Source organism: Brachycentrus maculatus, unplaced genomic scaffold, assembly GCF_059751285.1.
Source record: "Brachycentrus maculatus isolate JH-2025_06_01 unplaced genomic scaffold, ASM5975128v1 h1tg000190l, whole genome shotgun sequence".
Taxonomy (NCBI): domain Eukaryota; kingdom Metazoa; phylum Arthropoda; class Insecta; order Trichoptera; family Brachycentridae; genus Brachycentrus; species Brachycentrus maculatus.
Window position 1 is genome coordinate 1542166 of NW_028280941.1, and position 16618 is coordinate 1558783.

Here is a 16618-nt window from a genome sequence, read left to right on the forward strand (position 1 = left end):
CTATATTCTTCTTCACTGTGTTGAGATATCAAAATAAACATATAAAAATAAACATATAAACTTTTTTTAATAAAAAGACAAAAAATCAATAATCTCAATATTTCTTAAAAGAATACTTATTTCTCTCTAGTATTTTATGATAATTTTATGCAAAATTTTAATAAGTTATGGAATTTCTTTATCCGTATTTGAAACCAATTTTTCTTTTCCATTTGACCAGAATGAGCCATGGCAACTTGTAGCCGGGTACAGATAATTCATAAATGAAAGAATTTAATAAACATAGATGTTACAACATTTTAGTGTGTCCAAATACTTGTTCACAAAATCTGGATTAATCCAGATTTTGTGAACAAGTATTTGGACACACTCAAAATGTTGTAAATAAATTATCTGGTCAAATTATAAGCTTAATAATTAAAATTAAAATGGTATTTTCTGGCGTTTCTCATGTGTGTGATTATAATCCAGGATTCGGATCTCACATACTAATATAAGAGTTTCTGCTTAGTAAAAAGCTTCTTTACATCCCACCAATAGATGTCTCTAGTGAAGTTCTAGTGATTCAAGAACAAGGTTTCTAAATTGGTTCATATATATAGAACTTCCAAGAATTTGAGTAGTGTGGTTGTCAATAATGGGTAGAATTGGTGAATGTTACACGTGTGTGAAGTGATCACTTAAACCAGCCTATGACGGTCGTCAGCCCCGTAAATGCCCAGACTTCCATATTCTTCTTCATCTTTGATGAGATGTCAAAAAATAACATAGATGTTAATAAATTAAGACTAAAAAAATCCGTGTTTGATTTAAAAATTAATAAATAAATTAAAACGGAGTTCTACAAATTAAACGCCAAATCAATATATAAATAAAAAGACGTCACAATCGAGACTCGCGCGGGGTAAATGTCGCAAGCGATTTGAAACGCGGCGATCGGGCTAGCGTTATAAAAATGAAACCTTTCTTTCGAAAGGTTGAAGCGATAAAATATATTTACCCCGTAGAGCAAAGGGTCGCGTAAAAATCGTGTCCCATTAAAAATTAACGCGTTCAACTAAGCCAAGACACATAAAAATTATGTGTATAGGAAATAAAAGTGCCATAAACATGGGTGAATGTATGTAAATGTCGTTTAGCAACGTCAAGTTTGCCCCTTTAGAAACGGTTGTATGCATACAATTTTTTGTGATTTTTTAAATAAGTAATATTGAATTCAGTACGCGACCAGCTGCGCGAGGAGTCACACGTATCTCCACGCATGATTTGTTTTTTCAGAAAATATATTGGAAATCGATTTTTTTAGAATACTTATGTGTACTTATACGTTTTTTAAAAAAAGATCATTTTTATAACGCCTTTCCCTTCAATAACTGTCTTTTTTAAACCATAAACATAAGTTTATTTCGCCTTTCCCATTCACATATATTTGATATACATGGTATACATACAGGGTGGACCATAGACATCAACAAATAGAGCTGCCAATAATTTAGCAACGACACCAACATAAGAATAACTCCATTGTTTCTGTGACGTCATTCATTGCCAACATACGAAAATAACGTTTTTTCGAAGGCGAATTTTCCAAAAGAAAATGATGAATGAAAATATTAAATATATCGGCCGTTATAAACACTTCACAAGTCTAATACAATACTTTATAGGTTGAGTATGTTGAATTATGTAGATATTCCTCCCGTCTGACAAAGATCCATTATCCAGCATAATAGAATCAAAGGTTGAGAAACAGTGGTAAGAATATTATTTGGGAAGTAATGACCGACTCGTCGAGAATGTATAACAGCACAAATCATTATGTACTAGTATATATAATGTGTTTACAATCGTCACCCGTTCGTCAATGGCGTCTGATGACTTCATCGAGCAGAATGGCCGGGAGATAATGAAGAAACAAAGAAATTGGTACTATCAAACAAAACAATGGAAAAAGGTCAAATTTTTCAATAAACAACTACAGGGTGGATGCAAAATAACCGACGATTTGAAGTATATTATGAAAAAAAGTAAACAATACGATATTTTTTTAAATCACTGTATTTAGTGGCATAATTTTTTTTTATTTAAAAAAAAAGTTAGATACGTTAGTATATAACCACTCGATAAGATTTTTATCTACCCGTCTCTTCGTCAGGACAATCACTACACTAGTACGCAAACAAAACTACACGTTACTACCATAGCACTAATCACACACTTACAACTACATAAACAAAATGTTCATCACATGCGATTTTGGTCGACCCTCAAAAAATCTTATTTTATTTATTTTTAATTACCTAACACCCAAGAGACTCTGAAATCTAGCTACGGCTTATACAACACCGCTTATCGTGCCAACTGTATATGCCAAGTCGTGAGTGGATTTAATCTTTATGTTTAAATTTACTATAATTTCATGTAATTCATGAGTGAAAATTATGGGCAAAAACACTTTCTTTGTTTTCAGAGAATTCTTTCAATAAATTAGCCTACGTTCATCCCAGATTATCTTCGATTCATTCAAAGATACGAATTTTCGGCAATAAATGTGAATAGTAAAATTAAACCGATTGCAAGAGATCATTTTTACACGAGGTCGATATGAAAATCACCACTTCCGGCCGACGAATCTCGTAAATAAAACGAAATACCGGGCCAAGGCCGCGGGCGCTGCGAGCGTAGCGGGTGACGATAGAGCGCCAGGCGTACGCCGGGCGCGTGACGTCACGCGCGGGCTAGACGGCGCGGCGCCACACTGCATGCCCCCGCCGAAACTGCACGTCGGGCGTGCGTCACGAGCTAGGATCTCAAACGTTCGAATTCAGAACGCGGACGGCCGCGCTAGGGGTCGGACGTGTTTTCGCGGGCAATTTTTATTTTGAGAATATGTATTGGAATTTGTATTTTTTATTGATACGGCATTAACTTAACTGGAATGACATGTTGATTATTTAAAAAAATATATTATTCAATTATATTTTACTATACACGTGTAGATGAAAACATCTTTCGCTTTCGAAAATATTAAGTGGTATTATTTATACAAGTTTTTTTTTGAATATTTGATTTTTTTTAAATAATCTACATTTTAAGAAAAAATATTCTTACCATTTTTTTAACTGCTTGCTTTTTATTAACTCTTTTCTTTTCAAATCCATATATATTTATTAAAAAGGAAAACTTATTTTTTTCAATACGAATATGCTTGATTCCCATATATAAGTGAGATAATTATAAGTGATTTTTATTTATTGATTTGCCATTATTTTTTTGAAATAACACTATGATCTAAATATATGTAAAAATAAAACACTTACATAAAAAAAGTTAGTTATCTGTGATATTTTTATTACATTTAAACCCCAAAAATGGGGCTATATATAGGTTTTATTTTATATTTAATGATTTTTTATTCCAATATTTACTTAACATTACCCTGGGCGGGCACCTAAAACGCGGGATTGATCACCTTTCCTTTACGTAAGTGACGATCAAGATAACCCTAAGTTAATACGACGCAGTGCCCTATGCACCATTGGGTGCGGATAAGAGTAAGAAGAAGAAGAATATGAGTATTCTCTATGAAGGAATGGTGTCACTGATTCTCAAAATAAAATGATAAAAAACCAATTTCTTTGAATTAAAAAAAAAAAACATAATAAAAACGCAACACAAAGCGTCAGAAAAAATATTCAAATACATATGCCGTGTTTTACAACGACCATGAAAACCTAATAATTCGTATACTATCGGCGTTTCACCATATATCTATATATATCGCTCATTTTTTTCAACAGCGTCATATATCAAAAAACTTGATTTTTTAGGAGATTGTTTTTAATGTTTAAAAATATAATACAATGTATTAAAAATAAATATCAAGACACTTATTGAACGTTTTACTGTGCAACAGATCTTTTTAGGTAAAACCTGAATATTCTTTCTCCATTTGAGATATATTAATTTTAAAAAAAAAATAACAATACATTTTCTTCAAAATGCAAAAACAACACTTTCTGCCCTGTAGCGGGTAATAAATAAGTTTAAAATATTTCACGTTGTTATATATATACATATATATATATATATATATATATATATATATATATATATATATATATATATATATATATATATATATATATATATATATATATATATATATATATATATATGTATATATATATATATATATATATATATATATACATATATATATATATATATATATATATATATATATATATATATATATATATATATATATATATATATATATATATATATATATTTATATATATAAATAACCGGAAATACAGTCAAAACCAGATTTTCTCTCCAATTGCGTGTAATTATTTCAGTCCCGACATATTTTTGTACATTTATTACCCGCATTAACGTTTTTTCCCCAGTTTATTTCGAAAATATTCTATCATACGATATTCGACTCGATCTGTAACGTTTCTTTTGTTGACATTATTCGCAAACATCGTTTACGTGCAGTCTAAACGTTTTTTGTTTATTTTGTTCGTTAAATCATCACAATGTTTACAATTTTTTTTCGATTGATCTAGGTTTTTGTATGCGAAAAAGCTCATCATCGACTTGATTTTCATAAAAAATAAGTATATTTAAAATATTTTTATCAATAACCCAACATTTAGATTTTTCCCGCATTTAAATTTCAATCGCATTTACATTTTTCCCTCATTTAGGTTTTCGCATACAAAAAACTCATATCGCTCACTCCTTTCAAGAACGTCATAAATCAAAATTCGTCAATTTTCAGTTAGGCATGTTTTCGGAATGCCTAGAAAATTTACTATATCCCAGCAGAAGCGGCATATTTTTAACTTAATATTTACCCGCCACAGGGCAGAAAGTGTTGTTTTTGCATTTTGGAGAAAAGGTATTGTTTAATTATTTTTTTAAATAAACTAAATATTTTTCAAATGGAGAAAAAACCTTCAGGTTTTACATAAAAAGATCTGTTGCACAGTAAAAAGTTCAATAAGTGGCTTGATATTAATTTTCAAAACATTGTATTATATTTTTAAACTTTAAAAACGTTCTCCTGAAAAATCAAGTGTTTTGATTTATGACGTTCTTGAAAGGAGTGAGCGATATGTACATGATTTACACAAAAAAAAAATAAAATCTCTAAAAAATTCGGTACCCCGCATTAACATTTTTCCTTCATTTAAGTGTTTTTTCAGTCCCTTTAAACCGTAAAATAGATGTTTTAGTGATAAAAAAGAACCCCGCTATCTTGAATTATCGTTCGCATTCTGAAAACTGAAAAATTGAAAACTAATCTAGTCCGAAATTTTCCTACAAGTGCGTAATGATAATAATTTCAGATAGACTCACCACGCCCACTTCCCGACTCCAGCAGGCTGCTTCGTTCGAGCGTCGCGACGGGCCCCCCCAGACGCCTCCTGAAACCGAGAACCAGTCAGTCGTCAGTCTTCAGTCGACAGTTGAACAGTGATCGCGTACTCGCCGCCGCAAAATGGTATGTTCATTGCTTACGTTCAAATTGTGGACGTCCTCAACAAAAAGCTACATTTCTAATATTTCACAAAAAATCATTCACGTTCAAATCTGTCTCGTTTACTGTATTCTATCAAAATCTTAATTAAAATTGCGACAAAACGTGACCAATCCTGTGTTTAACCAATATGATATCATTAAATTGTAAAAAAAACACTTGTTTTTTTACCACTTGAGTTTAGTTTATAATGACGACTAGTTTCGAAAGCTATGCTTCCATCTTTAGATTTAGATCTAAAGACGGAAGCAAAGCTTCCGAAACTAGTCATCATAATCAAGTCAAGAAAACATTAAATCGCACCAAAACGTAGCAATTTCACAAGCTACAATTCATGATTAATTAAAATCATTTTCAATGGAAATGTAACGTTTTGGTGAGGACCTCCACAATTATCTTATTCAAACAATTTACAGATGCTCAGCTATAAAACTTTGTTGATATCCACAAAAAAATCTGAATTTTTTTCTTTTTTTTATCGCATTCAAATTATTTTTTTAAAGACATGATGTAACGAACATTTGCATTCAATTAATTTATTTGTTTATTACTTTTTACAACATTTTTTTTGAATGAACGCCTCACTGAGCAACATCCGTAACGAGACATTAATTTACTTCATTTACTTTACAAAAAATATAATTCTGGTATTTACTGATGTCTGTTTTTATTTTAATAATTTAAATATATTCAAAGAAAAATAAAGCATTTAAAAAATATGTTATTTAACAAAAAAAGTTTAAATAAACACTGCTCTAGTCCTTTATTGAGAAGACACTATTTTGAAAATATTTATTTTATTTTATTGATGTTTAAAAGAAAAATATTTTCTTTTATCAAGATGGATGACGAAGAATATCTGAAGCCTGGGCATTTTCAGGGCTAAGTACGTGTAAATGCTTAAACTTCCATATTCTTCTTCACTTATTTAGAGATATCAATAAAAAAATTATAAAAATAACTCTTGAGTGGAGCTAAACCCGGAATTGGTGAAATCAACGATTCGGATTTTTTTATTTTCTCATAAAATTTTGAAAAATATAATAAGTACTTGAGTAAACATCGCATAAAGCGATATTAAAATATTTTATAGATGATTTGAGGTTCTCATTGATGTATATGTATAAAATAAATTACCTTTCATGTTATTAAATTCTGTTTATTTCAAATTAAGATGCGTTTTAAATAAGTATGGAAAATTCATAACATAATTCATAGGCAAGATATTAAAAAATATATAAATTTAATTAAACATTGCATTTAGAGATATAAGGCTGCATCACAACAGTGTCTATAGCATTTGTTATGAAAAAATAAAATAATGGATTACACATATAAATAATTAAGACATGACACACATTCATGATAACAACTCTTGATTAAACTAAATAAATTATAATTTTATATGTATCATACAAATATATGTATATATATATATATATATATATATATATATATATATATATATATATATATATATATATATATATATATATATATATATATATATATATATATATATATATATATATGTATGTATAAATATAAATATTTATTATAGTCCAACATATAAGTCTATCCTCATAAGGTATATCAAAAACGTGTTCTGAGGTAGTTAGGATTTGAGTATTATTATAAAATACAGCATATTTAGTGTTGTTGACATGATTAAAATATGGAAATTTTATACGGAATGAAATAATATTTACATACTATTTTATTTAAATAAATAAATAGTATTTTATACGAAATGAAATAATAACACACTTTACAAAAATGATGGTGAAAAAAAATAAACTATTGGTTATTTCCAATTTTATTTTATTGGTGTCAGGACCAGTCTGATAACGTCAGTAACGACGAAACTCGGTCACCGGTCAACTAAACCAAAGGTGGAAAAAAATTTAAAGTTGTTTTTTTTATAGCATAAAATGCAGTTCCACCAAGAAATGTACAAAAAATAAATTTAATATAAAATTTAAGCTGCTTTGAAGAACTATTGGCGTTCACTCGTGATTACGTTTTATATGTTGTGCAAGTTAAATGAATTTACATACATACATATATATTATACACCCACTTATCAATAAATTTATCAATTATTATTATATTTAAAAATAAAATTGATTAAAACATTTAAATTGATATTTGATTAAAAATAAGAGATTAGAGTACGCCTCCGAGAATGTTTAATGTCATAACTTTTCGTCATAAAATTATCAAGAGTAGATAAAATATATATTATAGACAGAACCTTTCATTAGGAATAGCAAAACTGTTGTAACTGCCATTTTTCACGACGAAAATTTGTGACTTTCCGACTTAGAGGTGAATCCTTTAAAAAGTTTGACGATCGATTTTTACCAAAACGAAAAACATATCCCTGTTATGTTACGAGTCACCATATCGCCCACTCCTTTCAACAACGTCTTATATAAAAAAAAGATTTTTCAGGAGATAGTTTTTAAAGTTAAAGAATATAATAAAATGTATTAAAAATAAATATCAAGCCACTTCTTGAAATTTTCACGGTGCAACAGATCTTTTTAGGCAAAATCTGAAGGGTTTTCCTCCATTTGAAAAACATTTATTTAAAAAAAAACAACAATACCTTTTCTCAAAATGCAAAAACAACACTTTCTGCCCTGCAGCTGGTAAATATTAAGTTAAAAATATGTCGCTTTTGCTGGGATATAGTACACTTGCTGGGCATTCCAAAAACATGCATAACTGAAAATTTACGATTTTTGATATATGACGTTGTTGTAAGGAGTTTTTTTACTACTGATATCGTATGTGTTCGATATTCTTACGGAGAAAAACGATTAAAGAAAAAAAAAAACACTAACCATCACGCCGCTTCCCGCAGGGGTAGGCAGAGAGAATGGAATACCACACCACACTGTCTTTGAAAATAATCTTAGCCTCTTCCACGCATTCATCTTCTCATACATACGCGTTGATTATTCCGACTCCTAGCCTCACCACGCCCAAGTATATGACAAACTTGATTATGCCAAGTTTTCCTCGGTCTTCCTGTGCTCCTAATTCCAACTACATTTGCTTCATGAATTTGTTTCACTATTGTTTCTTGCCTAAATCATCTCAACACAGCTTTCTTATTTCATCGATAATTCTTATTTCAGCCTTGATTTCATTCCTTATTTCACCATTTGAACATCTGTCAAACAACGTTTTGATCACATTTTCAGTTGGCACCAGGACTCCGTTGTGTTCTGCTAGTACAAAACGTTAAAAGTATAATATAAAGTAATAAATATATCATCGAACCCTTATTCGCACCCAATGGTGCATAGGGCACTGCATCATAAAAACGCAGAGTTATCTTGATCGTTAAAACATGAAGGAAAGGTGATCAGCCCTCTCCACTTCAGGTACCAGTCTAGGGTAATATTGAATAAATATTAGAGTGAAAAAAACACTTGTTTATTTGATCCTTCCCTGGGAATCCCGGGACCTCCAGAACGGTAGCCGAGCGAGCTGACCATTACATTACGACCATTTGACACTACGGAGGCAGACAAAATATATAATTATATAATAAATATATAATACATAATAAATACATAATTACTTAAAATCTAAACTAATTATCTTTGGCAGAGCAATGTCAATAAAGATGACAAAATATTATATATGATTCATTCGACACCTGTGCAAACAAACATATTAAAATTACACATTACCTAATCCATTATATTCACACTATCATATCATAATGCACTCTAGGTAGGATATACAAATTGACACACATTTTTACGTCTTAACGACCTTCCTTGTTCAAAAACATCAGACCTTGAAATAATTATAACATATTTAGATTTTTATTCATATTTCGAGATATAAAAGATGAAGAAAATTTTGACATCATTGCAAAGCACAAAGATGAAGAATAATATGGATGTTTGGGTATTTACAGGGTTCACGAACCGTCATAGGCCGATTTGAGTGATCACTTTATACAAATGTAAAATTTATCATTCTACCCGTGATTGACAAGCTTCTTCTTCTTCTTCTTATTCTTCTTTTAGGACTAGGTCCTGTCATTCTCGGGTCGCTCCTGGGAGGTGGAAGACCAGCTATCCTTCCATCGTTTAGGTGGTCTTCCTGGGGGTCTGATCCCGCCTATGCTGCTGTCCGTTGCCACCCTCACCACTCGATTCGAACTCGCTCTTCTCACATGATCTCTCTAGAAAGGTCTTCTTTCTCTTCCCCATCGCACAACATCTTCAACATCGCAGATTTTTCTTATATCTGAGTTTCTTACTCTGTCGCGAAGTGTTAGGCCTGCAATGGGTCGTAGAGTCTTCATTTCCGATGTCCTAAGAAGGCTTTTTGTTTTAGATTGACAAGCACAATACTCAAATTTCGGAACTTATATTTATGCTGAAATTGACACCTTCTTACACAGCTACTTCTTCAGCAACATCTATGGTTGAGTTAAGCAAGTTTTTTTAAAATAAGCAAAGACCTTTATGACAAGTTGTTTTCAAAACAAATATCAAATAGAAATGGCTTATGACCAGTTAAAGGTGATTACACTTTTTACACGTGATAAATTCCCCATTCTACACATGATTACAACCACACAACCACACAACTCAAACTTTTGGAACTCTTTGGATTTTTTGGAACTTTCGAAATTACATATGTCATATAGTATGTATGTTGGCGTGAATATTAAATGTAAAAATAAGGATTCTCATCCCTTGTTGTCATTGGAGATAATCCAGATTTGCGAATAAGTATTTGGACACACTCAAAATGTTGTAAATAAATTAACTGGTCAAATTATAAGCTAAAATAATAAAATGAAAACTATATTTTCTGGCGTTTCTCATGTATGTGATTATAATCCAGGATTCAGATCTCACATACAAATTAAAGAGTTTCTGCTCAATAGAAAACTTCTTTCATCTCACCAATAGATGTCGTAAGTGAAATTCTAGTAATTCAGGCATAATGTTTCGAAATGCCGTAAATGACCAGACTTTCATATTATTTCTTCTTCATCTATTTTGAGACGTCAAAAAAATAATGTAAAAATTCTACGGCCCCTACGTAAAGTACTCTATCTGCAAATCTGTTTCTTTACAGGAGAGAGCTTAGAAGATTTTTTCAACGTATTTTTTTATATTAATTATGTTTTATCTGAAATTCTAAACTAGTATTATACATTCAAAACACGATAAAATAATATATTAAATCGTTTTAAAACTTTACGCTTTGTCAAAATTAAGTAGTTAGCGTTTTAGGAGTTCATTTCATTTCGAAAATTCGATGTAGATAGCGTCTTATATGCCTGAAAACTAGACGTAATTTTTTTAATATTTTTTTTTTGTTTATTTTATTTGTAGATAACGGTCAGTTGATAACGTACACCAAATATCTCAAAATTGACAAAAATGTAGTTAGAGCACTTTACGTAGGGCACGTCGAATTAACAGTTTAAGAAACATTATATGTAGTTACAATAGTACGAAAATAGCTAATCGTCTCACCACTCAGCACCATTGTTCGAAGTGGCAGTCACTTTATCTCTGCGTATAGTACGAGTACGTTCTGTTTATAATCACATTACATATACCCATTGCCAATGTCAACGATCAAGTATATTCGCTGATACGAGAACACCATGATCGATCTAATGCCACTTCAATAAATTATATATATTCAATTAGTACGTAGACTGACGTCATAAAACAAAATAGTGTAGGGTTGTGGTCCCGTAGCTAGTGTCGCGGACTCTTGAGTCAGAGTTTCTGGGTTCGAACCCACTCTACCACAATTTGATACCTATTTTCAATAATGAGCCGCTTAGGTTCACAGAAATAGTATGAAATTGAAATATTTTTATAAATAGTAAAAACACAAATATTTCATATTATTTTTTGACATCTCATCAAATATGAAGAAGAATATGGAAGTCTCGGCATTTACGGGGCTGACGGACGTCATAGGCTGGTTTAAGTGATCACCTTCCATATCCTTCCATTACTTTCGTTAGGTTGTTCCTCGCAGCCAATTTTTACCCCCCACAGCGTCTGCGTCTTCGGAACATCTTTTTTGAGGTCTTCCGACGCCTTTCTTATTCTCCCAAGGTCTCCATCTTAAAATTTTAGGGGTCCATCCTGTGGAGTCTTGTCTAGCGACATGTCCTGCCCATTGCCACTTGAGTCTTGATATGCGATCCATGATATCCGGTTCTGCTACCATTTTCCTTATTTCTTATTTTGTCTCTTAGGCTTAGATCTATACTTACCAAGCATAGATCTTTCCATGGATCACTGTGTGCTTTTGAGCTTTTCTGCATTTCTTTTTATCAAAGCCACGGTCTATAATGCATATGTAGTCACTGGCAATATATATATGATTCACATCATTGCGTCATTGAATAATAAATAATATTTTTTTCAAAGAAAAATAAGGGCGAGTGATCCAGATAAAATTATCGATAATGATTCTGGTCTGAGCGGCAAATGTACAAAGCGAGTAATTTTACTAATGCAATATGCTTGTACCGCAATTAATAGTGCAAATTAAAATTATCATAGACATGACTAATTTGACATCAATTCGTAAAAAAATAACAAAAATTAAACATACTTTTATATCTAATTCCGGTTGATAAGATAGGTAATTTTTTGTAGCGAAAATATTTTAGAATACAAGAACTTGGTTAAAATTGCTAGATCCAAAAAACAACGAGATTTGAATTAAAACACCATCAAATCACCAGGACAATAGTCATAGTGATAGAGAAAAATTGTATGTTACACAAAAGTCTGCGTAATCGGAGGGTATGCGTGACTAGATATATGAATGCGAAGGAAGCTAGGAGCGTACGTCAGGACAGAAGAGTGTGGCGTTCCGTCCTCTCTGCCTACCCCTGCGGAGAAACGGCGTGATGGTAGTAGTAGTAGTAGTAGTATTAATTAATTGATTATATATAAAAAAAAATGTCGACAAAAAAGACATACAGTTTTGAAATGTCGAAATCGACACTCGTGTGAATGACAGTGTTGAAAACAAATCACGTACAAATTAACAGGTGTTCTAAAACGCGGACAAAATTTGACAGATTTAGACCATAAACAACAATAAAAAAATATCAAAGAGTAAAATAAAAATTTAAAGAACGCAATACCTGCGCAGGTACGAGTACAATGAAATAATGCGATGGCCATAGAGTGAGAATGAATTAGTATAATAGACTGGGTTTGTTAGCGGAATTGGTGATGTCATCGTTCGCACGTTTTTATGGTAGCATTACGAAATAGCTCCATATATGCACGAAATAATGTATCTTAGCTATTTCGGGTTGTGAATAGGTTGACATAATGGTTATTTCTGTAAAAAAATGCATCTCAATTTCAGGGTATCGCTAATGTTTTATTTTCTTCTTCTTCTGTGCGTGTGATGTCAGGTCTTCCTATCACTTGTCCAGATCAATTGTCCTTATCTTGGGCAGCTCTAAACAGCATCTCGACGGTCCTGATCCCCGTCTAATCTCGTATTTTCAATTTATAAAATATGATCACATCTGCTGATTTTCCGCGACCATCCAGAGAGTTGATTTTAAAAAAGATCCCAGACTCTACACTATCTGAGTGAAATTTCAGAATATCTGAGTGGAGTTTAACATTCTAATTCTTTTTCTAACCCTTAGCAGCACCCATGGGTGCATATGGCACTGCATCGTATAAATGCAATGTTATCTTGCTATACTAATAACATCTTAAACTAGTTTGATTTTCTTTAGACATTTTTAAACTAAAGTAACTAACCATCACGCCGCTAGGTAAAGAGAATAGAACGCCATACCACCCTGTATTTGCAAACATTCTTCGCCTCTTCCACATTCATGCATCTCCCCTTATACATACCCGTCGATTATGATTATTTTTTTTATTTGAAAAAAGAGAAATATTTGTGTTTTTATTATTTACACAAATATTTCAATTTCTTACTATTTCTGTGAGCCTAAGCGGCTCGTTATTAGAAATAGTTATCAAATTGTTGTAGAGTGGGTTCGAACCGAGAAACTCTGACTCGAGAGTCCGCGACACTAACCACGGGACCACATCCCGACACTTCGACATTTCGACTACTGGCTTTTTTTAGTTATTTTTTTATGCTGTGAATTGCATTTAAATCTTATAATTAAAAAAAAAATGTTTATTGATTTATTTATACTAATGCCAAACCTTACGGTGAAGTGGACAGGTTTCTAAGATTCATATGCAATGCAGAGGCGTGCATTCTATATAGGCAGAAAAGCAGTGCCTACCCTGGATTACTCGCGTTCCTTATAGAAACACGACAAGTGCCAACTATGCCTTTTCCTTACCCAACCCTACTGCCTGGTCTGATTAAAAACTGTGCACGCCACTGATGGTATGCACATTATATAATATTAGACAATAAAAATAAAAATTATGTAAAAAAATTTAAGAGTCGTAAATAAAAAAAAATATTAAAAAATGTCGTAATATTAATCCTCTGCACGTTGTAATTTCGCGATTACAGTATGACTTTACATATTTTTATCTAAAAAAAATAATTACACATTATGCTAGATGTATTATCATTTCCGCCATTATCGTCTATTTTATTTTATTAGGTACTTATTGTACAATACATGTGAATTGTATGCCATATAGTTGCCTTGGAGTGTGGACAAGCCAAAAATATATCGAAAATTTTCCGGAAAAAAACCTAATTTCAAATTTTCTTTGAGCTTCAAATATGTAATTTATATTTAAAGATATAACATTATAATAAATGAATATAATTTTGATAATTTATATAGCGCCATTTTCGTAAAATACTACTTCAAAGGCTCTTCACTGTGAATGAATTGGGGAAAAGGAGATGGTGGAAATGATTTAGCAAACAATTTTTGTTTTTTTTTCTAAAGATCATCTCACTTTCACTATTTCTAACTACTGGCGGAAGAGCATTCCACGCCATCGATCCGCAACGACAAAGGCACATTGTACATTCATACATAATTCTAATATGTATTTTTTATTATTATTATTTTTATGTGCGCGTAGACACGTCTGACCCCTCGCGCAGCCGGTCACTTACTGAATTATGTGTTTGCGAGTACCCCCATAACGATTTTGTAACAAATTTATGTTGTTGAAATGCATTATCACAAATCAAGTGCTTCAAATATTAATTATGTTATACTTAAGCATGAATAATATTTAACGTTATGTTTTTTTTGTTTGTTTACTGTATGTTTGTGTTTGCATGAGCTTTAATAATGTGTGTGAACCCTAGGCAAATATTACATATAGAAAAGTTAACGTTCTAACCACGCAGTGTGGATAATTTCAACTTTACTTATATTCGGTAAAAAAAAACAAGTACCTATCAATAAATTTTCTGACTATAAATTTGAATCCCTAATTCGGAAGAAATAATATTTTTATTGACTTCTCAACAAAAATGAAGAAGAATAAGGAAGCTCTTACGATCAGGGCTTACGATCTGTCGCAGGCTAGTTTAAGTGATCACTCAATACAGTGTTACATTCATCATTCTACCAATGACTAACAACCACAATATTCTAGTTTCAGAAGTTATATATGCTTCGATTGAAAAGATCTACTTTATGATATAGATCGACTGTATACATAGTTTTGAAAAGATCTATTACATGATATAGATCTACTATGTAGTCACCAGCATCTATGCTTGAAAATTTTTGATTTTATTTTTGATTCCAGTAGATCTTTTCAACTGAAGCAACTTCCAAAATTTTAGTAGTATAGTTGGCAACCATGGGTAGAATAGTGATACACGTGTGCAAATATATCGCTTAAACCAAGCTTTGATATATCACTTAAACTCTGTAAATACCCAAACTACCATATTATTTTTCATCTGAATTGAGATATCAATAAAAATTCTTCATTTAAATAACTCCAAGTGGAGAAAAAACCCAAAAATTAGCGTACAAAACTTTGTACCTCAAAATATAATGTAAAAGTTCATTAATTGATTCAACATTCACTTTGCGGTAAAATCTTTTTCTAAATCAAGTTTTACTTGGTAAAACTTGCAAGTAAATACGAAATAAAACTTAATTTAAAAAAAATAATAATATAATAAAAATGTAACTTTGTTTTAAAATCCCTGCAAAGATTTTATAATAACTTAATTATAATGTCTACCGATTTCGAAGCTAACCGCTTCTTTATCAAGACGAATGATAAAGAGGCTTAGTTTAGCTTCGAAACTGGTAGATATTATAATTAAGTTATAATAAAATATTTATAGTAATTTTAAAACAAAGTTACATTTGATTATAAAATGGAAAATCACAAAGTGAGTGCTTCGAATATAAATTATATAAAAATGTAATAGTTTTCTATCTACACTGCGTCGTTAGAGCGTTGTCTTCTCACTGTGATCCTTGCCATGCTAATATGACCACTGCCTTAGAATTTTGTTTTGCTTTGTAGCTGTGCTGTAAACCGAAAAAAAAAGTTGGAGATAAGGTAATTTGAACTGAACATCACCTTCTTCATCCATCACCCTTGAGCCTTATCCTAAACGGACAGATTCACACGACTTAAAAACAAATACAAAAAATAACAAAAAATACAATTTAGAAGCGGAAAAATGGTAAGTAGTATAAAGTCAATGATTATAAAACCAATTAGCTTGCAACTCCTTCTGTTGGTTTCATTTTAAGAGCAATATATCAACTAAGCAAATTACTTAAGTAATCTACAAGGTGACCACGAAAAATGGGATGCTTTAGAATGAAAAAAAAAACTAGGTTATTACTCGTTTATTAATGTAAACACGACTAGTTTCGAGCACTACAGATGTTCTCATCAACATGTGAAAATGTTGATTATTTTCAAAATTAAATACCTACTTGTTTAGTACCACTTATTCAGTTTTATTTCATTACACACGACTAGTTTCGACAACTGCAGTTGTTTTCATAAACAGGTGATTGTCAAAACTAAATTATCAAAATAATCAAATAAAAAAAAACTTTTTTGTTACTTGATTATT

The 16618-nt window shown here is 31.2% G+C and overlaps 1 protein-coding gene across 2 annotated transcripts in view; it reads left to right on the forward strand.

The window, feature by feature from the left end:
* Positions 1-16618, forward strand: part of LOC148307771 (paxillin-like) — a 64871-nt gene that overhangs the window by 27592 nt on the left and 20661 nt on the right. The window contains exons 1-2 of one of the 2 annotated variants that reach the window (XM_088262871.1): positions 5412-5518; positions 16054-16089. In XM_088262871.1, the coding sequence (XP_088118997.1) occupies positions 5516-5518; positions 16054-16089 (39 nt within the window). In that variant the 5' untranslated portion in view covers positions 5412-5515. Of the gene's footprint in view, positions 1-5363; positions 5519-16053; positions 16090-16618 lie in introns of those variants that run through there. The other variant, XM_088262872.1, reaches the window with a different exon arrangement.